We start from the raw sequence: 24,139 nt of genomic DNA on the forward strand, positions 1-24,139 counted from the left end.
TCACTTTACTTACTGGAGTTATCTCTCCAGCCCCCGCCCTCCATCCTGTTCGTGTAACATGGGCTGGCCATGAACTGACAATTTACACGAGGCACACACTGTACTTGTGATTCTCCCTCCTCTTCCTCCCAAGTGCTGGGATTATAAACACCTACCACACCTAAGTGTGTGAAACAAGGTAACTTAAAATGAAATTTAAAAGAACATTCTGATTTTTGTGTTCTACAAGAGGAAAACACAAAATGTCTGATTATCTAGAAGGCAAACAGTTTGAATTTACTAAGGGGTCTTAACAACAGAAAAGAATACTAGGTTCCTATGCCATCTACCATTGAATGCAAGCAATGCATGACTGATAAAAAAATTCATGTGGATGAAGACATTGCATTCAAAAAAGGAAAATAACCTGTTAGCTCTCCAGGTCTGTCCTGGGAACAGGCTTTCCCTAAAGGAATCTTCTGAAGGCGCTTTCCAGTTCTAGCCGGCAGTGGAGCCACAGACAAGCTTCTCTAAATGCATCATCAGGGCTGCGGGGCTACTGGCTCCCTCTAGTGGTCTGGACAGGAGTTATCTACAGGTGGACAGCTGCAGCTTTGACAGTTAAATTTTTCCCGGGTTTGGGCACCAAGGAAAAGGAAGCCCATGGAGATTAACCCTGGAGGAGGATGAAGAAGGCAAGTGTCATTTGTGAAGTCAGTCACAGCCTTCCTGACAAACAACTCAGTCCTCTGGGTCCTTTGGGACGCCCGCTGCCTGATCTTACTTAAACATTCCAGGACCGGCTGTTGTAGTGACGCTGCCTAGCTCCAGCCATCAGTGTAGGTCAAGGGAAACCTGTCCTGAGTGAGACAGGGTCCCAACATTACTAAAATGGTACCTCTCACCTAGTAAACAGTGATCATGACATCATCAGACTGGGGGAAGTGAAACCTCTTCTCTATCCACACAACCCGTGCAAGAACTTTTTGAAGTCTTGGAGCAGATCAGGTCTTGGGATGGATTCTGTGGCCTGAAAGTTACAAGCCCTTTCTGAGGCCCAAGCACTAAGTAACAGTGACAATGCCAAAGCCAGAGCAAAACAGTTTTCTCTGATTAAGAACAGAGTGTGGGCATCTCTGAGAAAAGGATCCCAGGTCCAAAGGTCCATGAGGACACTGGTGATAAAGGCATCTCATGCTTGAGTGATGCCCTACTCATGACACTTAGACGTCACCAGATACTCACTAAGGGGGACTCTCTGGTAGCCAAAGGCTGTATCGGTCACTCATTAGCTAACTTTCAGTCTTTACATAGCATTAATTACATATGCTGTATTTTACTTTAAGTCTGCCAGAAAGACAAGTAATGTTCACAATTCTTCTATCATAACAAGTGCATAGCATATATTTAAAACCTATACAGTTGAAGTGAACCCCTTCATCACTTCTTCCAGGGTTAGACTACTAGCACTACCAGGATCTAAAGCACCCATGTGCCCTTCTTAATATGCCCTGCTGTTTCCTCCAAGAAAGCTAGGCATTCTTTACTGTGGGGCACAGCTATCTATGCTACAGGATGTATAGCCACAGTTCTGACATTACCAGATACCAGTAACATGTCCATAGCTGTGACAATGGAAAATGTCTCTAGGACCAGGAAGATGGACAGTGGGCAAAAGCTCATTCCGTGACAGTACCATTAAAATATAAACAGAGCCGAGTATTGGTAACTGCTTCCATCACCCAGCTCTGGGATCTGAAGGTCTACAGTAAAACGCACTTAACGATGGAGGAGCAGCAGTGTTAGTGTCCTTACCTGCTGTGTCCTGGCTGTGGCAAGTGTTGAGTGCTGCCAAAAGCTGGTTGAAGTCATCCTGGTGAGCAATCCAGTTGTCCTGGAAGCACCAAAAAGTATGAGAGGCAACCCAAAGCTTACTATACTGCTGATACAGACATATAACAGAAATCTGGCCGTTAATATGAAATTGTACATGTTTATTAAAATATTACTTTGTAGTGAAATCTATACTAAAGTCTTTGTGTCTGGCTTTGAGAGATATGTTCAGCAAAGCCTTTGCTATGTTTGGGTTAATCAGTAGAAACTGAGAAACTGTTTTGAGACTATTTAAATCTTGAAGAAATGTTGTTCCTCTGGAGAATCTACAGTTGGTGCTCCATGAGAGCTTGCAGCTGCACCGACCTTGGTCCTAAGACACTCCTGGCAAACCTGGAGTTCTTACTTTTGATTATGACTGAAATTTGTGTGGGTTGTCTGCTCTCACAGGCAGCAAGAGCAGGATGACTGTGGTCGTTGGAACCTTTCCCAGCTCCGATTAACCTTGAATATATTTGAATAAAGTAACTAGAGTGAGCTAGCTGGGTGTCGGTCTTTTTTCCTTTGGAAAATGAAAGCTTGGCATTTTGGTGAGCTACTCTCTCTACTGCGGCACCTATGACCGACATCAAACCACTATTTAATAAATTTAACTGGATTCAAGAAATAGTATAAACTTGAAATAAGATTTAAGCAGATCCATATAAGAGCTAGAGCATGTAGGGCAAAGCTCAGTAGTACAGTCCTTACCTAGCATGTATAAAGTCTCAGGTTTGGTCCCCAGGACCACAAAGTCAACAAAATATACATATATATTTAGAGGAACCTGCTTGGAAGCTCAAACCTGTATTTCAAAGGTATATGGCTCACCCATAGTTAAGTCAGAGCAAAAACAGAGCAATAGGCAAAGTGTGCTGAAGCAATATAAAATTATTATCTTCTCACACAGAAACTATTGGGGACTGGAGATACGACTCAGAAGATAAGAGCACTGGCTGCTCTTGCTGAGGACACATGTTCAATTCCCAGCACCACATGGCTGCTCACATCTGTCTGTAACTCCAGTTCCAGAGGATCCCATGCCTTCTGACATCTGTGGGTACTGCAAGCATGTGGTACAGACACATATGCACAGGTAAAATACCCATACCCATAAAATAAAATAAATAAATCTTGGGGGGCAGGGCAGGAATGACCCGCACCATGGACATGACAGACAAGAGCAGTGAGAGCACAGCCCTCCTCTTTGCTCAACACAGCTGGACTCCTCTGCTGACTGGAACACTTTTGTCAGCAGCAACTTCACCGAACTCTGTAGAAGAACATCCCAAGTCTCTGAATCACTAAGTTCCTACTTGCAAGGTGTCCACTAAGAATGACCTCAAAACAATATGACCCAGTGGGCAGCAGGGCTTCTGAGCACGATTTGCCCATACAACTTTACATAAGCATTTCTTAGTAAGAAAGTTTAAGAGTTAAGGTGTACAAATAGGTTGACAGAACACAGCTCTTCTCCTAAGAATATAAGTATAGCATGTTTCGTGTTTCTCACAACAGCATTTACAGTTAACCTTACAGAAGCTCTTTCTTGAGCGGCTAAAATTTTAGCTGTTACTCTAGAAAATCTTAGCTGTTCTAGTCAGAGATACCAAATTCAGTTCATAAGGTCGTTCTCCCAGTTTTTTTTTTTTTTGTTTTTTTTTTACTGGATTCTGTTAGCTACCAGAGTTCAGGATCAAAGCTCCCAGGTCTCATTACGAATGAAAAGGAGCAGTGGGTACTAACCTTGCAAGTGCAGAGTCTGTGTTCAAGAGGACATGTGATAACTGGGGACACCAACAGGCAGAAACAAGCCAGCTCTCTTACATTATTTTCCACTCTCAAAGCCACCCGCAGTATAAGACAAACTACTATCAGGATACAGGCAAAGATGAAAAATGGTTCTGTGCTGAAATGAACATTTCTTTGAAAAGACTTTTTACAAACTTCAGCCATAAAGCAGGAGTGTCTCTCTAGGCCATAACTAAATAAAGGATCCAGGAGGACAAGGCAAGGAGGTGGATGCATGTCACAGGATGAGGACAAGCTAAGCCAAGTGCCCTTAGGTCTTTCTTCACCCAAAGCAGGTACCATACTCTTGATTAAAAACAATTCCATCTACTTGCATGAATTTCAATGTTTCTGTTGACACAACTCAACTCTGCAAAGAAAGCACTCAGAAGTCACTCACTTCGTTATTGTTTGTAGCTCCAAGTCCCAGGTTGTTATTTTTAACTTTAACTCTAATATGTTCTGTGGCTCCTTGTTCCTGAGCCCCCAAACCCTGTGGAGATTAAACATAAAGAGGTTAAATATAACCCTATCAGCCACAAAGAGAAATTCTCTCTCTTTCTTCACCATCTATTCAAAACAGACACAGCCCAGAACAATGGTTCTCAACCTGTGGGTTGCAACCCCTTAAGGGTTAAACAGCCCTTTCACAGGGGTCAGATATCAGATATCCTGCATCTCAGATATTTACATTACTATCTGTAACAGTAGCAAAATTAGTTATAGAGTAGTAATGAAATAATTTTATGACTGGGGATCATCACAACATGAGGAACTGTATAAAAGTCACAGCATTAGTAAGGTTGAGAACCACTGGCCCAGAGCGTTCTGGAAGATAATGTCTGCAGCACCAAGGATGCACTCTTAATTGTGAATGCTGATTCTTGAGCCCAAGGACCAATACAGAGTCCATGAAGGACAACACTGTGTAGAGCACAGATCTTGTGTGTGTTCTGAAACAGGGCACAGCTACAGCAAGTGGCAGAAGCCCACAGGAGCATGTGGCGCACATGGCATTCTCTGTTACTTGATACTGCAACATGGCATCAAGAGAGAAGGTGGAGGAGCGCTCCAGGTCCCTGGTCTCACCTAGCTCTCACTCCTAAGGTTGTAGGTCATAGGAACAGCAAGCGCAGAGACTGTAAGTGAGAAAGACCTTGATGGACCTCAGGACGTGAAAGACCTCCAGGGAGGCTTCAGCTAGGTAAATGTGAACAGAACACAAAAATGGAGATCAAACATCACAGGACCTTGAAAGTTAGAGCAGAGATGTAGATTTTAATTCTTAGAAACATCTTCAGCAGGGGAGCAACAAGATCTAAAGTTAAGTTTGAAAGGCCCTTCTGGTTGTTGTACAGTGAAATGGACAGAGGAGGAAAAGAGGGAACTGGGAGGTGGCATTGCCTAAATGCTTGGGTAGTTAGCACCATCTTTGAAAATCAGGAAAACTTGGAAAGGAGAAGATTTGAGGGGACTAGAGGCTTATGATAAAAAATAATCTTGAGATGGCCACTCAAGTATCACAGCCAGGAGGCATAATTCAGTGCATGGTAACTGATGAGATCGCCTGGGCAGAGTATGCAAAGTGGCTCCACAGCTCAAAAGTCTAGAGGAAGAAGATGGCCATGACTGAGAGGTGGTTCAAGTGATAAAAAACCAAGGAGAGAAAAGGGTAGTAATGCTACCACCACGAAGTTCAACAAAGCAGCCACTGTGCGGAGCACTGCTGAAGGGGAGTTAATTAAGGACATCTCACACCCACTGGATTCAGCAAGAGCCCTGCAACCCTGACAGAAGTAGGAAGTATAGTTTCACATGAGAAGTCCACAGTAGTCAGGAATGAGTGGAATATAAGGGATTCGAGAAAACATGTATCTGCTAAAAGAACAATGAAGTACCATTCTTGGAAACACAAAACTGAAGCTTAAGTATGATTCCATATGTAATGAATTAAAAGATAGCTAAGAAAGATACTAATCACAGCAGGAACCAGAAGACCTGGCTGGTATCCAGGGTCCAGTCTAATTTTACCACCTGGTCACAATTTAGCTCTCCAAAATCAATTGCTGATCTAAAGCACAAAGCTCTCTCAGACTCTATGAAGGCTAGTTTCTAATTCATAATCTCCTGGCTTGGCATGGATACTTTAGACTTTTGATACAATACCTTTCCTTTAGACCACCCCATCTTCTCAAGCATCCTCTGGCCAAACTTGGAATCATCATTACTCCATGCAGTGTTTCTGGGATCCAGAGTCCATTTCTGCTTCCGCCGACCTGTAAATGAAAAGGTATCTCATCAGCAACCTGTCTTAAGCACCCTCAAATCAGCACATGCTTACACATTCAAAGTCCAAGGGGCTAATAGAATCTCGTCCCTGTTTTTTACCATAACTATTCCTGGCATGTAAACTGACTTCGTAAAATTCAAAGTAAAATATTCCCTCTAAGACAGAAAGCAAAATAAACACCTGATAGACTATTATTTGAGCCTTCCACATCCAGTCACTGTCAACAACCAAAGCCCCTCTTGTCGCCCCCTTCATACTCACTGGCAGCTGAGCAACCACAGCATCGGGTGCAGTCACCTTGGTGTGCATTGCTTCCTGTTATAGGCTGAACGCTACACAGATATTAGACTCAATTTCCACAGTATCTCAATGAAGGGAGATATTCTTACCTTTCTACCTTTCAGATGAGAAAACCCGAGTCTAGGAGAATAATATCTGCCTAATGCCTCCAAGTAAAACCCAAACCTTTTATACCAAGGTCCTATAGATTTCAAAACTTATTTGGGGCGGGGATGAGATGGAGATTCATGTAGTGCCCAGGCTAACCTTAAATTTGCTACATAAGTAAGAATGACCTTGAACTCCTGACCCTCCTGCCTCCACATTCCATGCCCAGACCAACTTCTATTCTTTTTTTTTTTTTTTTTTTTTTGGTTCTTTGAGACAGGGTTTCTCTGTGTAGTTTTGGTGCCTGCCCAGGCTGGCCCCAAACTCACAGGGATCCGCCTGGCTCTGCCTCCCGAGTGCCACTTGGCTCAATTTCTATTCTTATTCCACAGTACACAAGTCATTGTGTCTCTTAGAGAGAGTCAATTGCATACCATGACTAATAGATAATATGATACCTCCCTTGTTATTAAATACCATAATGTATTCATGATGTATTCACTGAGCCTCCAGGACAGTCTGTGGCACTTCACATTCTACTGCACTGTGGTGTTTATATCCATCTTTCATGTGTCCTCTCACTCTATATACCTGAATATGTTCAGTTCTTCATCCTTATGCTTCATTGCAAGGAGGAAAAGAAAAAGCACTTTGCCTATGGCTGGCCCCTGATAAAGATGTATCAATATATGAAGGAAAGAGAAAAAATAGAGGAAGAAAGAAGAAAGGAAAAAAGGAAGAAAGGGACAAATAGCTGAAACAGGGAAATTGCTTTGGGTGTCATGAGACTTTTTTGTGAAATGAATATAAATAAATAACTGACCACTAAGGACTCAAGTTCATCACTACACTTTGTTTGAATCTTTGTCTGAGACAGTCTAGCTCTGTAGCCTAGGGTAGCCTTGAATTGGTGGCAGTCTTCTAGTCTTAGCCCCACACATGCTGCCGATGGGTACAAGCCACCACATTTGGCTTCGCTGTTACAATGAGGAAAAACTAAGGCAGGAAAAGAACCCACAGGGCCAACAGAACAAGAATCTGAACTTCCCAAGCCAACTGCGGCCAAGTAAGGAATCTGGAGGTTGAGTAGCATTACTGCTCACCCACTGCATCCAGGCAAGCGTACCGTCATCAACAGCCTCATAACCCATCTGAAAACAACACAGCCTCTAGTCAAGGGGCTACTGTGCTGCATGTAAAGTCAGTAGGGATCCTCACCTGTACACACCCCAGCAAAACCAAGAATCCTTTCATAAACACACAGGCAGGAAAAAACAAACAAACCAACCCACCACAAACCAAACTGAGTTGGACTCAAATTCTCAATGTTATGCCTGGGGGAAAAAAGCTGATCCAAAAACTTGTTCCACCTAGCTCAACAGCCTGGTACATACCCAGCACAACACTATCTTGCTAATGAACACAATAAAGACAGCTGTGTTCTGCATGTGTGTGTCCGATCCATGTCCGAAGAATGCCTGTCAGGGGTCTCTGACCAAACCTTGTAAGGAGCCTACCCTTCCCATCAGAAATGCATCCATCCCTGTCACATACTTACACAAGATGCATTGCCATGCTACATAAGGAACTGGTGGCCAGGTCAGCTGTTCTTCCCTGTATACTACTGTATACACGCCAGACTGTATTGATGCAATACAAAAATCTCCCTAAGATTTTTAAGCCTGGATGAGGCAGAAACTAGCCCAGTTTCGTGGAAGTAGAGTCCAGTTGAATTGCCTAGAAGAGGGTCGAATCAACTGATCTACCTAGAAAGGGCACTCTCCAGTCCAACTACTGAGCTGCCTGCAGGGTGTGTGCAGTATACTCCATGAAAAGAGAGTGGGGGTAAACTACAAAGAGGGGACTAGGAGTGGGGGATCAGAGGGGGCAGTAGGGTAGTGGCAGATGGGGAATAAGAATCACCAAAACACGCATTGTTCTAAAATGCCATAATGACATCTTTTAAAAAAAGAAGACATCTGTTTGTGTTCCTCGATAGTTACACAGCTTTCAGGAAAAGTTAAAAACGAGTTCTTTGGGACCACCACATGACTGCCTACTGGTGGCAAGAATCCACAGCTACACCTATCATTTAGACGTTAAAGTAGCCTCTGAGGAAGGGAATTAGTGGCCTTCAGAGTGATGGTAAGTGTCAAAGACCAAGAGGCAATGTCGCTTCTAACCACGGATACCCTCTCCGTCTCACTTAGAACCATTCATTCATCAGCCTGCGCTTCACCACCACCACCCCGCCCCCCACGGGCTAATCAGTGTGTGGCACTTGTAATCCTTCTCTTTGCTTCTCTGGGTCTAACACACACCTTGGACAGCTGAATTTCAGAGCCTGAAGCAACGCTACGGGACCCGTCTTTTTGGAACCCCCCGGACACTTGGGCCTGGAGAAAGTGAAAGAATCCTCCCAGGTGGCCCCGATGGCCAGCGCAAGGGACAGTCTGGGGCTTGCTGCCCTGAATTTCCGAACGCACACGTGGACCTGCGACCCGAGACTTCAGTAGCAGGAACAGAATCTCGAGGCCATCGTTATCTGTCCCGCGCGGGCCCGGCAGTCACTGCGGTCCCCACCCGGAACTCGGACACCCCCGGGCCCCCGGGCATCTTAGTGACCCGTGCCCATCAACCCCTTCACTCGGTCGCCCAACTCGGCCGACACTCACGCTCCGCCAGCATCGACATTGTCGCGAGTCTGCCGAGCGCTGCCTCTGGCCGGGAGTCCAACGGTTAGGAGGCGTCTGAGGAGAGGACAAGGGAGCAAGCCCCCGGGCGCGCACGCCGGGCCGAAGGCTGCACGGGGGCGCGTACTGCTGACGTCAGGTGTGCGCGACTCGCTACCAACCACGTGCAGCTGAGGGGCGGGGCTGCCTGGCGGGATTGAGAGACGCAGATTCGTATTAGGGCTCGGAAAGAGCTTGTGGGACGCAAGCACTTCACAGTTTTAACTCTGAAAGTGGGTGTGCACGCAGCCTTAGAGCTAGCTGTCCGGGGGCTCCACCATGGGAACCTTTAAAGAGCTGGAGAGGCGGCTGAAGAGGAAGGTATTGGCACTATGGAGGGGGTCTGCGTTCCTCACCCCCTTACCTCTGCCGGTTGGGAATGCTGAGAGGAGGGAGGGTGGGAAAGCAGAAACAGACATCTAGTTGCCAAAGCAAACGAAGCGCCATGCTTTTTGTGCTCCACGGTGGAGAAATGTTGACTCGTCCGTGGTCTTCACTGTGACAGACTTAAATCCCAAAGACTTCCCCCAATTCCGTTGCTCGGTCTGCCATACCTGGCATTTGCTGAATGCGTCCTGTCACATGCTGCATACCCCCTTGCGTTCCTTTCTCCTCCAGACACGTGACCTCAGCTATCCCACCCCCACCCCCAAGCTGTTTATTTGCACCCCCGCCCCGCCCCTCTAGCGTCTCCCTTCAGGGTCCCTCTCTTTGTCAAGGCTTCAGCTTCCAGTCTAGTCTTTAGCTTTTCTCACATCATTGTGGTACCATGCCTTCAGCTCTGGCCAGTGCCCTGCCCTTCACAGGGGCTCTTCTTCCTCATCTCATGTTCTTGGGAAGGTCACAGCCACTTTTCATCAGACCCAGCAAGGCTCCATGTAGACCCCACTGAGTTATTGCAGCCCTTCCAGGACGCAGTGTGCTGGGGAAATGAAGTGGTGGTGTTTAGTGGCGGGGGGGGGGGGGGGGGGGGGGGGGGGGGCCCAAGAGCTCAGAACTGGGAGTTGACAGGCCTCAGAATCGGGCATGATTTTGCCCACTTCTACTTACCTGTAAGACGAGGAGGTTGATAACACCCAGCTAGGAAGGATCATGTGCTTGACCATGAATTATAAACAAAGAAAGAAGGGGCAGTAGATGTGACAGTGTGGCTATGAGGCTGGGTCTGACCAAATCCCCCTTTAAAACATCTGGGCTGTGACCAAAATTCTTTCCAGTTTGCCCTTTCCCAGATAGAGAGGTTCATGATCTGGATCACCAAGCCCAAGCCCAGGCAAACAATGAGTTTCCAAGCAGGAGGGCATACAGGAACACTTCCTCACACACAGTGAGGATACAGGCTTTGTTGTGTGGCCTCACACTCCTCTCTAGAGGATCTCTACAGGACAAGAAGGATTAGCCAATGTGTGGCATTCTCGGTTCTTGAACCACAGCATCTGCTACCTTTGGAAACCTTTGTTCATTGTTTGAAAACATCTTTGGGGAGCACCATAAACTTCTATTGTCTGTTTACCCCTGTGCATGAAGAATTTGATGAGTAAGTTTGGAAAGGACAGAAAAGGAAGTATGTAATCAATGCAGGTCTGGAGTCTTAAGAAAGTCAGTTAGGACAGTGTAGGGAACTTGCTTCTATCATGATTTTTGCCTACAGCAGAAACTAGACTTGATGATTAAAAAAAAAAAAAAAAAAAGTAAGCCGGTAAATTAATCATGGTGGAAATAAGAAGCAACCAGAAAAGATCCTGAGATTATCAGTGTGAAGTTCAGCATGCATTATGTAAAAATATTCTGTAGCTGTAAGAGTGAAACTCCTGGCCTCTGCTAAATCTTGATTGATTCTCCAGGAAGAGAGCATGTTGACATGCTTCATTTGTGCCTTACATAATCATTCCTCTTTCATTATTAATGTTGGTTGATGGATATCAGAGCTCATCCATGTGTAGCCTGAACTTGACCAAGCAATGGATTGCTATATCCTTTCCTATAACCAGCCTTAGTGTGCTCTTCCCAGGAAAAAAGACCTTACTAGGTGGAATTCCTGAATCAAGGTGATTTTTCAAACCTCAGAGGTAAAAAATAAAGATGTCGCACTTCAAAACAGAAAAAAGATGGATGAGGGAGAGGGAGAAGAGAAAAAATGAATGGCTGGATTTCTACTTGTCTTGGCATCAGAAAAGCATACTCATACTTGCCTCTTCATTACACAAAATGGCCAGGGGCTGATAGAGCTCTGTAACCTCCTAGGAGTGGGGTGGTGGTGGCAAATGACAGCAGTTCCCCCAGGCAGCTGCAGAGATCACTAGCAGTAGTCCCTCCCACAACCTCAACTGCCAGGATCAAGGAAGCTCAATTTTCTCTTATAGGTCAAAGAGAAGAGCAGACCTGCTATCATGAGATTAACTCATATGCTGAAACCTTCACCCGTAAGGAGATGGCATGGGTAGGTGGGGTCATTGAGGGGTTTGCATGATCACAAAGAGGGAACCTTGGGATGGGATTGGTGCCTTTAGGAGAGAGAATCCAGTTTTCCTCCTCTCTCACACACTCTGAGAATGCAGCAATGCGACAGCATTGGGAACCAGGAAGCAGCCCTCACAGAAACCAAATTTGGCAACCATTCGACCTTGGATTCAACCTCTAGAACTTTGAAGGATAAATTTCTGTTATCTCTAAGGCAATTTAAGTATTTTGTTACAGCAGCTCAAATAGACTAAGACAGACAAAATTACACATTGGCACAGAATAATAATCCTAAATTCCAGACCCATATTTCCAAAGAGCAAAGACCCAGGAAAGGATCTCTTATCTTTCCTTTGATGCAAATATTTGGGAGGGTGAATACATTCACATTTATAGGAGGATTTTTAGTTTAAGAACACCAATACAAGCTTCCTACATCTCTTTCATAACCCAGTCCCTCTTTAAACAACTGAAAAACTCTGTAAGCCAAAAATTGCCATCAGTTCAGAAGAATTTTAGGAAAGATATTTACAGATGAGTTTATCAGAGGGAATTCTTGTGATTCATTTCTAAAATACTGACTCGAAACTTGAAACAGTCTAGTTATCAGCCCCCAGGACCAGGGTCATGTGTTCTTAGAAGAAAGACTAGAGATGGGTGGGGGACTCAAAAGCAAAGGCAGGCTTCCTCTTTCAGTGTTTCTCCTGAAAAAGACCGATGGGGTATGTGGGAAGGGGAGCATAGAGAAATATAGGGATAGGGTTAGAGCTGGTTTGGTAGTTAAGAACAATTCTTGCTCCTGCAGAGGACCCAGGTTCAATTCCCAGTACTCATAAGAAGCCGCTCACAATCGCCTGTCACTCCAGCTCCAGATGATCCAAAGTCCTTTCCTGACTTCTGTAAGCACCTGCACTCAAGTTCACCTACCCAAACATACACATAATTAAAAAGAATAAAAATAAAGCTTTTTTAAAAAGGTTATGCTTGTAAAGAGTTGTGGAGACCTGGGAGAGCAGGGTATCAAAGGGCATGGGCCAATTGGTGAGGCCTGTGTGCCTCTCCCAGCATTCTGGACTCCTGCATCTGATCAAAGCACTCTCTCTGCGCCTCTCTCTGTCTCCCTTGCTCACCCTTTTTTTCCCCTTTTCTCCAAGAAGTTCCTTGCACTGAGGAGGACACCCTGACATTGTCATGGCTTTGTCTCAAGTCATGTATTTCCTCCTTCTTCCCAAACTGCAGTTTGAAAATGAACCATATCCATACATGCAAGGGAGAATAGAGAATTATGTCCCATAATTCTTGTTACCACCACCTGTGTGCTGCGTATGCTTTAAGAACTGTGGCAGCCCCCTGGATGTGGTTCCCCTGGACACATCTCTCCTCCTTCCCTACTGCCTTGCCTCCTTGCTCTACCCACCCACCTTCAGCCCACCTTCCAGCAAAAGACTTAAAAATGAAGTATGATTATATCCCATTTTGTAGTTCCCCTAACACCACAATAAAATGCCAGATTAGGGGATGGCTCAGTGTATAAAGTATTTGCCTTTCAAGTGCAAGGACCTGAGTTCAGATCTCCAGAACCCGTATAAAAAGGTGAGTATAGTTGCACATGCTTGCAATTGCATTCATGGCAAGCTGGAAGGTAGAGACAGCTAGATCCCTAGAGTTTACTGGCTGCTAGCTTAATAGGCTTGGTGAGGTTCTAGGCCAGTGACAGACTCTCCTTCAGACAAAAGGTAGGGGGCCCCAGAAGAACAACACCTGAGTTTGTCCCCTGAGGAACAACAACCAAGGTTGTTCTCTGAAGTCCACAGACATGGGCATGTGCGCACATGCACATACACGCGTGGAAGAGATGGAAAAAAGAGAGGTGAGAAGAAAGAAAACAAAGCATCCTAATGAAAGCATAAGAGCCCTTCTTGCTGGGTGTCCCTGGGGTTGGTCTGAAGGCCTATTACTTCAGTGACTCATCTGCAGGATTTCTAACCATAGGAAGGAAAAGTTTATATCCAGAAAACACAGCCCAGGACTTTTTAGTCTCCTCTTCTCTTCTCACCCTCATACCCTTCTTTTTAATACCAAGTTTTCTTCTCCAACTTCTCAGCTGGATTTCCCTCGCAAGACCCCTCTTGTAGCCTTCTATCAAAGACCACATCCAGGGGCCAGAGTGAGAGGGCCAGAATGGTCTGGGCTTGCCTTGCTAGTGGGAAGGCCAGTGCAATGTACAGCACGGTAGGAGTCAGCATTGCCCAGCAGGCCACCACTTACCTCCACACTTCCTTTCCTTGCTTCCCCGTCTTTCCTTCTCCCAAAGGCACCAGCTGCTTCCAACTCCCAGTCCAGTAGCCTTTGGTGCAGGGGAGGTTGCCCTCTGCTCACACGGAGGCCAGCTAACGCTCCTGTCCACCCCAGGAGTGTTTATCCCACCCCAACTAGACTTAAAAGAAAAGGCACACACACGTGTTATTAAAATGAACTGTTTATATTATCTCAGTTGAGTCAATACATTATAATGTATTAAAATGGAAAGGTACAAAATTGAAATAAATACTTTCTGATTCATGTATAAATCTTTTTTTTTTGTCAAGATGACTTTTATCATCAGTACATGTCACAAGAAAACATTTAAAATGACACCAAAACAATCTCTGAAATCATGGTGCATGGAGGAAATAAGGTAAAGAAAACAACTGTTGGCTTGTTTTGGCATGAGACCTTGATACAATTTGGGTTCCCCAAAACCACGTGAAGGGTGATAAAATAGAAATGCTCAAAACTGACTTAAAAAAATAAACAGGCTTTACAAAAATCCTCTTTTTTTTTTTTTTTTCTGAACCCAGCCACTTCTCTACACGGTCTGCACTTACAGTAGATACATTCATTATTGTCCAAGGGAAGACAGCCGCTGCCTTTCACTTAAAGAGCTTGGTGGAGAGGCTGAAGGGGTATGCTACAGCTGAAGGTGAGTAGAATGTTCCAGAGAACAGAAAAGTCTAGATGGTCTTCAGGAACAGCACTGAGCAGGATGGGGTGAAGGGTCTCTGGGCGAGAGGTGGAGGGCAGGGAGGAGTCCAGTTCTCAAGCAGCAGAGACCAGAGGATGGCGTGGGGTTGGTGGTAGCCACCATGGGCACTGGGAATCTCTCGGCCTGAGCAGTCCTGGGTTTGTCCTCAGCCTGGGAACACTGCTCTGTCAGTGAGAGGTGGGCCCTGGGCTTTGGAGAGGGAGTGTGGTCGCCTTTCAGGCACAGCAGCGTCGGGGAGACAGGCAGGCTTCCAAGGTCTACCACGGGAGGGACTTCTCGCCTGGTTCTGACTGTTTGGTAGGTGGTCATTAAGGCAATAAGGACTTTAGCAAACTAGAAGTTAAGGACAGCTAAATTCAGCCAGATCAAAGGTAAACAAAAGGTGAGAAGGGGACCCTTTCTCTTCGGCTACTTTCCCCAAGCCAGCAAGCCTCAGCTCCTGGAGCACAGGTTTACAGTACGCAATAGCAGAGGGCTTGCCCTTTGAGAGGCTCCATGGAAAAAAGGCTCATCCAAGACTTGGGCAACGTAAGCAGTTTCTACTCTCCAAACTCTTTCCTGCGGTCATGTTCTGGGGAGTGGCAGGTGGAAGCACCAAGATTCATGCAGAAGTTAGGTCAAGACCCTGGCTCTCATCTTGCTGGTTCATCTCATTGGCCTTGAACACCATGCAACCCGGAAAACCAAGCCAGATGCTTGCATGCACCATAAGACTGACACTCAGCTGGAGAGAAGGCAAGAATTTCAGGGGTCCAGAGAGGGCACCCTCCCCTGAGCAGATGGAAGGAGAGCTGCAAGGGCTATGGAACTATGAAGTCCCACTTGGCCTCTGGGGAGAAGAAAAAAGCTCGTGTGACTTGAATCTGTCCAGAAGGAGACATGCAAAAGGTAAAGGAGAGCAGGACTATTCTCTTCCTCCATGCTCTGGACAAAGGAGATGAGCCTTACAATGCTATGGGAAACGTAACCTCCGACAGCTACCTGTTCTGGGCTAACTTCTGGCAAGAGGCTGGGTAGTCTGACTGCCAAGGCTCTGGACCGGGGAAGAAGAGGATCTGGAACAGTTTCTGCCAAGGGTACAACTACCTATCCCTGCATAGGAACCAAGTATGACCTAGGTAAAGCAGATAGAATCACTCCCCTCCATCCTCCAGCATGAGACAGCAGGACAGAAAAGGCTCCTCATGAGATGCCTGGGGCCTGCAGGTATAGCAGCTTGGACATGCTAGACTCAAATTATTCAGGAGCCCTCTAAGGGACCTTGGTGGGAAGGAGACATTTGCAAGAGGACACACTAATGGCCAGCTGTCTGGGGCTCGATCCCTGTCTAGTCCCTCTGGTGGGACGCTAAGAAAAGTAGGTAACAGGACTGCAAGAATTACAACAATAAACCAATGACAAAAGCGTGACAAGCATGATCTGGGGATATGGACAAAACAAGATTGATGGCAAGTTAAGTGATCATTGCTAAAGAGGACTGGTGGATGACTTCCTCGTCTAATCCTGCATGAGTGCATGATTAAACCTATCCTCTAAGTGACACACAGTACAAAACAAATCCTCTAAGAAATCATCTAGCTTACCCCTTCCTTTCCCTGACAGAATACCCAAAGCCACTGGGAATGGGCTCTGTAGAACTAGAGCCCAGCCATCTTCCTACAGCCACTGGGACATTGCAGTCACCTTTATAGTCTTGCATCCATGTCTGTTCTCTGGCTTTGCTCTTACCATGTTGAGAAGCAGGCAACACTCCTGAGAACGCCCGCCAGTGAGCCTCAGGAACCTAGTATTCATGGCAAACACCTTGTTGCTTCACTAGGCTAGCCTTCTGAGGAGCCCACAGAACTTAGGGGAGCAGCAGCCTGGGCTGGAGTTCTGCTGTGAGCAGTGTGTGGCTGGTGTGTGGCCTCAGCTACTGGCTAAGTAGTGTGGTCACCAGCCCTGCCTGTTCTTGGAAGAGTTTAAGAATACGGGGAACAAAGGAGCTGTTCTAACAGTTCAGAAAACAAATTGTAACAGATGAAACAGAAGTTGTTGTTGTTGTTTTTTAATGAATGCAAAGAGTGCACATGAACAAGGATGACAAAAGCTTACAAGTCAGAAGATGCGTGGGAAAGAGTCATCTTTAGGATCGTGAGAGTGTGAAAGAATGTTTGCAAAGTCTATTGTGTTACCTAGTTTTTTTAAAAGAGAAAATAACGATCATTGTTATTACCAATATCAAGCACATTAGTTTTAGGGCTTATGGTCCTAATTTGGAGTGCTGGCAGCTCCTTTTCTTGAGGAAACAAGTTGGATATGTGGCTTACTGGCCATGTAGAGTCACCTTTCTCCCAGAGAGCCACAAGAGGGCGTTCTATAGACACAGAATTCAAAGAAGAACCTTGAACATTAACATCTGACCCACACCTTGCAGGGGGTTGAGGCACATCTCAGAAAACACCACTAAGGATGCCCAGGGTCCTTTCTGGGTCTTTGGCCAGGGCACAGACTTCTCTTCAGATGATTAGTTAGGGACAGGCTGTAAAGGGCTATTCTTTAAAGGTATAAAGAAAGCCCTTTAAAAATCTCCAGCTCAGAAATTTGAACTCTTTCAAGAAACAGCCCCCAATCTAACTGGAATAAAAAACATTTCTACATGTAGAAAGGAAAAAAAAAAAAAAAAGACTTTTAAGACTTGGAGGCTGGGGCCAAGGAGGCAGGCCTCATGGTCTTTATCCATGATGATACAGTAAAAATCAAAGGGCCTCAGCAGCAGGCTGTGGACTCTGTTCTAAAAATTTAAACAAAAGCACATTCTAGACTTGATCTTTATGCTTTAGGGACAAATGTCAAGGGTCCTCCAGACCAAAAATGGCCACATAAGAATAATACTACCAAGCTCCTTGAAAGAGGAAGACAAGGCCCGAGGCTGCTGTCACTGTTGGGAAAATGATACTCATAGAAGTCCTTGAAACTGCCATTTGCATGAGGAAATACTCAATGGCTTCTGGTGGTTCCACGGAGATAAAAGTTGACAGAGAGATGTGTAATGAAAACACAGAGAGGATGTAAAAATCAATGTGAAGACTTGCTTGGATCAAAGATCATGGCTTCCTGAGAAAGACTAGTTTAAAAAAAAAAAAAAAACAATAGAATGTTCTTTTTGGAATGGGAAGCCTCTGAAATGGAAACAACCTTGAGGAAGTCATCCAGGTGGGGGTGGTTCCAGGATGGTGAGTTAGATGGAAAGCTAGATTGCTATGATTATTGAGAAAAACCCAGAGCCTACCCCAGCAGGAGAGTAGGAAGGGCAGGACCAAAGTAGAGAATCCGCTGCTATCCTCATTACTATTCAGTGCCTCTTGAAAACACAGGTGACTAGATCAGCTTGTTCCTTATCCCACATGCTAACCTCCCTCACTTGGCTCACACAGGCCTGGGAAAGTGCGTTCCCATCAACCATGGTCACGGAAAATATTTAGGGATGCCAAGCATGGTGGTTGGGGGACATACCACACCAATTTCATAAATGTAAAGGAGCATTGTGAGCTGGTGTTTCTATGTCAGAAAGGGACAAAGTGGCTCCATCAATTCCGCTGAGTTCCCCCGCTCATTATGTCTTCTCTCTAGGCATGGCTTGCCTCATCTGTGGAAGGAGGATATTGGGTCCTTAGGGCTCTTGGGGCTTCTCTGGCATTCTGGGTCTGAGGTCCCAGAGATGTTGTCAGCTGGAACAGACAAAAGTAAGGTCTGGATTCTGCAGCCTTGTACCCAGAGGGAGTGAGCTTGCTCCTGAAAAGTAGCAACTCAGTGTTGTCCTCACAGCCTGCTGGAGACTGGAGAGCAACATCAGTACCCTGGTACTACTTCCCTTGAATCCTGGCCACAGAGAGCCTGCAAGAGAGGAACAATGCTGCCAAGTGTCTGTGGTCCCTCTGGAGCCAGCCTTGACTCTAAGGAAAAGGAGGAAATGCACTCAGTTCATCCTGAAAAGTGCCCGCCAGCAGCGGACAATGATGGGACAGATGCTCGAGTACACCACTGAGGACATAGGTACATACCCCGGAGGAAGAAGTGCCTGTGAAGTCCGTTCTGAGTTCTTAACTCCGAAGAGGGCAAAGACAGAGCCAGCCAAGAACTTCTTTTGATTCAGCTGGCCATGGGACAGATGGTTTTCTGCAAAGCCAATAAGCTCCAGGACCGTGGAAACCTAACTGTGACCTCAGCTTGGGAAGGAAGAAGCAGCCTGCTTACAGAGAGGTGAAGCGATCCGCTCCAAGCCAAGTACGTGTCTAAGAAACACAGATCCTGGACGAAACAACACAAATCGGCTGCTAGCAACTGTACATGTTAGATCCCAGCCAGGGGAGGGGTTGTCTGTCAGAGCCTAGGGTGGGCAAAGCTGGGTTAGCAAACTGCTAGCATCCCCAGGGGATAAACCAGCCCACAGATGCAGGCTTGGCAAAGAGAAGATAGGATTTTAGGGCAAGAACTCAACTCCTTTGACCAGAGATAATTCCTAGCTATTCCCCTTTATCTAATCCACGTGGGAACCCTCTCACTGAAGAGATTTCCTGTGGAAATCTTGACATAATAATCCCTTTAATACATGTCTTCCCCCTGCAAGTCCAGGTGTCCTGAGGAGGGGGAGTCTCATGTTCTGTCTGCAAACAGCAATTCAGTCTCACAGGCAGCTCAGGACCCATATTTGCTTGACGTGCACTGAAGACCCAGGAAAAGGCACCTGTCTCCCTTTCTGCCGCCACCCCTCCTGATGTCACATATGAAGAAACTGAGGCACAACAAGGCCACCGATGTTTTTTCTGCAGTCTTTCACGTGGCTCTGGTGCCATTGCAGTCAGGAAAGCCTTGCATCTCCCTTTCTGAATCCTTCAGCATCTCCATTGCCTGTCTGCCTAACTCAACATTTACTGCCCAACTGCCTTCCTATCTACAATATAGTATATGTACTCTTGTGTATAAAATATAAATAATTCTTAGACTCCCACTTACCTTCCTGTCCTTTCTTCTCCTTTATATAACTAGGACTGAAAAAAGAATGTTCCATGACAAGGGAAAACCACAGTACTGCTCAGAGAGAGAGAGAGAGAGATCTCTGAAAGGAGAAATGCCCGCCCTCGCCTCCGGGGCCTGCTGCTTTAGAGCTGGACTGTACAGCTGTTGAGTGGGGTGGTAATTCAACAGAAATCAGCAATGGAGACACCTGTGCCTGATGAGTGAACTTCCACAACCTGGTTTTAAGGAACAGTAAATACAATAGAGATAGATAGATATGCTATGTTGAACCTTGAGTACTAAACACAAGTTATAAATAGAATTATGCTAAAGGAAAGCAGACAGACATCATTGGGACTAAGACTGGTTGACAACCAGTCACCATTAGGATTAAAAAGTAAACTGGCCTGTTCACTGTGCACCTCCACAACACTTCTTAATGCACTAAGTACATTTTAACCATGCAAAAATACACAACATCTTAACTAGGTTGTTGGGGTTTTTTTTTTTTGTAAAAAAAAAAAATCAAACACCAACATTATGCATTTTTGTTAATTATATTGGTTAAAGTAACAGCCAGTGGCTGCCAAATATCAGATACATCATATACATATTTTTATACAGAATCTGGACAACACAACATTACACATCAGAGAGAGAGAGAGAAAGAGAGAGGAAGAGAGAGAAAGAGAGAGGAAAAGAGATAATTTGTTCCTTTGTGGATTTGTTGCTGTTCGGTAAAAAAATAAAATGAGAAGCAATGCTAAGAAGGAAAACGCGTCAACAGTTAAGAATACACAGGGAGAATTGCTAACCCGAAATACAGGAGGCAAAGAGTTCATATTTAGGTCTGTGTCTAGAATGTTCCTCACTAAGAAACGAAAGAGAACAACAGGTAATATTGTTTTGGAAAAGCAGGGAGGTGGCGATAACATCATGCTGTCTTTTGCCCAGCACGTTTCCAGCAGGAAGGGAAAAAAAATAATCACAAATCAATTCCAAAAGTTTCATATTTTTAAAAATGTCCTCCCTTGCCCAGGAAGCTGAGTGATGCAGGAGTGGGGGCCGCTCAGTCGAGAGAGTCCCTGGCAAAGGTTGGGCCCAAACCATTGGCCTTGGATTTGTTGGAGATGTGAGCTGTTGTGGGAACTCACACAATGGGATGCGATGTGGCTTGCTCCTCTAGGCAAGGTCTCCCTGGCACCAGAGCAGGGGTGCCTCCATGATAAGTGCTATTAGCCAGGCCCCAATCCTATCCCCTTAAACTTTTGGTGTCAACACAACCGTAAGACTTCAACCTGGAAAGAAAACAAGGCCTTAAACACAAGCTATGGAAGCACTGCCGTGGTTATGGTTAGATACAAAAATGTGAAAATCCAGATGTAATCAAAAATACAAAATCAGTTTCAATAGGATTTGCTTTTTTTTTTTTAATACCATTACAGTGCAAGGGTTTTCAAATTACAGTAAAAGTTATGTGTCTGCTTACAGTAACTAGAATAAGTAGCTGATTTTGTTCTAGAATCAGAGGTCCCTGATAAGTGAGAATGCACCAATCGAAATCAACTCAGAAAAACAGATGACGGTCTTCACAGAGATAGGGTGCTGCGGTCGCCCCTTCCAATGCTAGGAACGAGAGAAGGGTGGTGTTTTGCACAATTCGCCAGCATGAGGTGCCTACTTATTCAAAACTGATAACAATTCCAACGAGAACATAACTGGAAAACTGGAGCTAAAGGGTGGAGGATCCTGAGGGAGTCCCCCGCGTCACTGAGCTTTCTCCCTAATACTTAGAAAACACAATGCTTTAGCCTGAGCTTCCGGGCCAGATTGCTTTGTGCTTCAGTCGCTGGTCCAGGCTGTTGGGAGAGAGGGTGACGCCACCTACTGGACATAAAGAAAACAACAGAAGCAAGCAGAGAGGTTGGGGGTGGTGGGGGCCCAGAGGCCTCCATTTGGTAAATGGATGGCCATTGCCAAGGAGACAGTGTCTCTCAGAGTCTCATGGACCCGAAGGAAGAAAGATGTCAAGAATCTAGAAGGATGTCTGAGCATGGGTGCCCCACCTTCTGAGCCTCACCTTGGGGCAAGAGACTGGAAAAGAGGAACCTGGCTAAAAGAAGTGACCAGGTCCATGGGTGGGACATGAAGAGAAACATGGGAGCCTGTGGAAGACTTGCCTCTTGAGACCTGCAGCATCAGGAGTATGGGTTGTGTTAGGAGGTTAATGAGCCACTGGAGAGTCACCCTCTCTGTGACCAAGAGGAAGGGCAAACATTTGGCACTGGGCACAGACAGCAGCAGGCCAGAAGCTTGCAGAAGCCACATACCCTGTGTGTTGGTCTTTGGCCTTCTTCATGAAGCCCCCTGGAGTCCAAATCTAAGAAAGCCACACTGCCCCATTTGGTAAACCTTGGGCTGAATTTAAAGGAGGCTATTTTAGCACAAGAGGTACTTTGGATACAGGGTTAGCTAGACCTGTGTAGGATATGGAGAGCACTGTGTCCATCTCTGAACTGTGGCTGTCAGTATGATCTATTGGCTTCCTCCTAGTGACCTATGTAAGTGAGCATATCTTCTACTCCTGTTTACAGCCAAGGAAAGAAAGAAGCCCCCATCCCTCTGCACCATCAGGAAGTCTCCCTATCTTTGACACTGAGTGAGAATTTGTGATGTGAGTCCAGTACTCTGTGATTTGCTTAAAATCTGGCCATTGGAGGAAGCATGGGCTGTCTCTAAAACATGTAGTACATTCCTTAATTTGGGCAAAAGGGGGCTTCTACTCCTCCCTTTGGCCAGAAGTGACCTACCTCCGAATTTCTCTGACTTAGCTTTCCCAGAGTTAGTCACCAGGCCACAGCCTACTCTACTAAAGTATTCACCTTGGAAATGTTCTGTGCTTCCAGCCCAGTCTGAGCCATACCATAGCCCATAGAGTGATCCTTTGCACATCGCCTTGGGTGCCTCTAGAGTGACTGGCCCCTCCCAGACAGCTGATGTCTATACTTTGCTGACCATGGATCTTCCTGCCAATGGAGGACTCTAAAAAGCTGGTTTGCTTAATAGCTTTTTACTGTAGTCTTCAATAAATCCCCAGAGTTCTGCACAGACAGCAAGGCCTCCTCTCTTGAAATGATGCGTCATTTAAGGATTTGTGATCACAGATGTATTCCCATGAGGAAAGGGACTGAATGAAACTAGAGGATGGGACAATAGGGAATGCAACCTAAAAGCTAAAAATCATACCTTAAGACAAGTCTGTATGGGTCATTCTTGGCACCACTATGGAGTTGTCTCTTTCTGAAAGACATTCCCATCAATGATGCTTCAAGAACTGACACTTTTGGAACTGGCATGGTAGCAAGGTAGCTGTTGCATTACTAACTCTTGGTGTGGTTTGCATATCATCAAACTGACACTAGTCTAGGGTGGTTTCTTACTTCATTGTAGTTCTGTGACCTCAGGCAGATAGATCAGCTCTTTGACCTCCAGACTCCTCATATTGGGTGTGAAACCACTTAATTCATAGTTATTGGAGGCAAAGCACACAACAGGCATTCAGGAAATGCCATGGACAGCCTCATTTGTTTCTCTTAAACACATCTCATCTTCCCATTCAGTGACGCTTTGTCATGACTTTGTATAGACATGCAAAGCACATGCCTAGCAACACACTCATCCACTCCAAGTGGCTTTTAAAAGACAATAGGAGTTGTGGGGTTCCTTTGTGCTTGGCATTGTTTGGTTTGCTCATTAATTTCTAAATATCTAATATGGCTGACTCCCAGCTTAGGACCCAAAACACTCAGGTCTTCTTTCATACTTAAACCATTTGACATCCTTAATAAAACAGGGATTGGGAGAAGCAAAGGTGTTTTGTTGTTGTTTGTTAGTTTTTCCTAGAAAAATCAGTGTTTGGGGCATGTTAGCACAATGAGCAGTGGGCTTCATTCTTTTCCTTTGAAATCAAGAAGAATGTAACTTATTTAGGAGATGTTTGTCCTTGTTTTGTTTTGAGACAGGGTGTGTATGTGCACCACCATGCTCAGCTTGTCATTGATTTCAAGAGGATGGCCTTGGATTCTTACACTTACAAACATTAGGGTGAGTTAGGAAGGGGGAACTGTGCCTTCCTTGTTGGGTGACTGGGTGTACGGACAACAGAATTCTAGGCCAGCGAGGGGTAGTAAAGAGTGTTGTCTGTATTTGCTGAAGAGGAAGTTGGGCCAGGGCTAGTGCATTAGGCTGATGCTGAGGCCCGTGCTCCACCTGCTGTGCTGGGACTGTGATGAGACTGGACTCTGCTTAGACAGGAGCCATGCTTAGGATGTCCCAGCATAGCTCCCCAGATTCCAGATTTCTCTTCATACAAGTTATTCTCAGTCCACTTAGACAAAACCACTCAGCACATGCCCATGCTCCAGTTTGCCAAATCAAACCAGGAAATTAAGGTAGAAACAGCAACTCTTTGTTGAAGGTTTCAAGAAAGAGCAATGCTATGTCTCATCACTATTAAACAGTGAGGGCTTTTCCAATACCGCCCACAATTGACCTGATGGGCTCACTAGCAGATAAATATGTACTGTTTTGGAAATAGACACCTTT

General features: G+C 45.4%; 1 protein-coding gene and 1 long non-coding RNA gene across 4 annotated transcripts in view; one reads left to right on the top strand and one right to left on the bottom strand.

Annotated features, from left to right (window-relative positions):
* Positions 1-9,203, bottom strand: part of Pinx1 (PIN2 (TERF1) interacting telomerase inhibitor 1) — a 60,589-nt gene extending 51,386 nt beyond the window's left edge. Inside the window, exons 1-4 of one of the 2 annotated variants that reach the window (XM_028884158.2) lie at positions 8,995-9,203; positions 5,809-5,918; positions 4,043-4,135; positions 1,795-1,873 (exon numbers count right to left, since the gene is read on the bottom strand). In XM_028884158.2, coding sequence (XP_028739991.1) covers positions 1,795-1,873; positions 4,043-4,135; positions 5,809-5,918; positions 8,995-9,013 — 301 coding nt within the window. In that variant the 5' untranslated portion in view covers positions 9,014-9,203. Of the gene's footprint in view, positions 1-1,794; positions 1,874-4,042; positions 4,136-5,808; positions 5,919-8,640; positions 8,908-8,994 lie in introns of those variants that run through there. The other variant, XM_028884159.2, reaches the window with a different exon arrangement.
* Positions 9,195-16,720, top strand: LOC119088517. 2 transcript variants are annotated; one of them, XR_005092171.1, is made up of 3 exons: positions 9,195-9,372; positions 11,415-11,491; positions 14,352-16,720. It is a non-coding gene; the product is annotated as an uncharacterized LOC119088517 (long non-coding RNA). The 2 variants fall into 2 exon arrangements; XR_005092172.1 differs by lacking the exons at positions 9,195-9,372; positions 11,415-11,491 and adding an exon at positions 13,781-14,188.
* Positions 16,721-24,139: the final 7,419 nt, after the last annotated feature.

This window comes from Peromyscus leucopus, chromosome 9 (assembly GCF_004664715.2).
Source record: "Peromyscus leucopus breed LL Stock chromosome 9, UCI_PerLeu_2.1, whole genome shotgun sequence".
NCBI classification, from domain to species: domain Eukaryota; kingdom Metazoa; phylum Chordata; class Mammalia; order Rodentia; family Cricetidae; genus Peromyscus; species Peromyscus leucopus.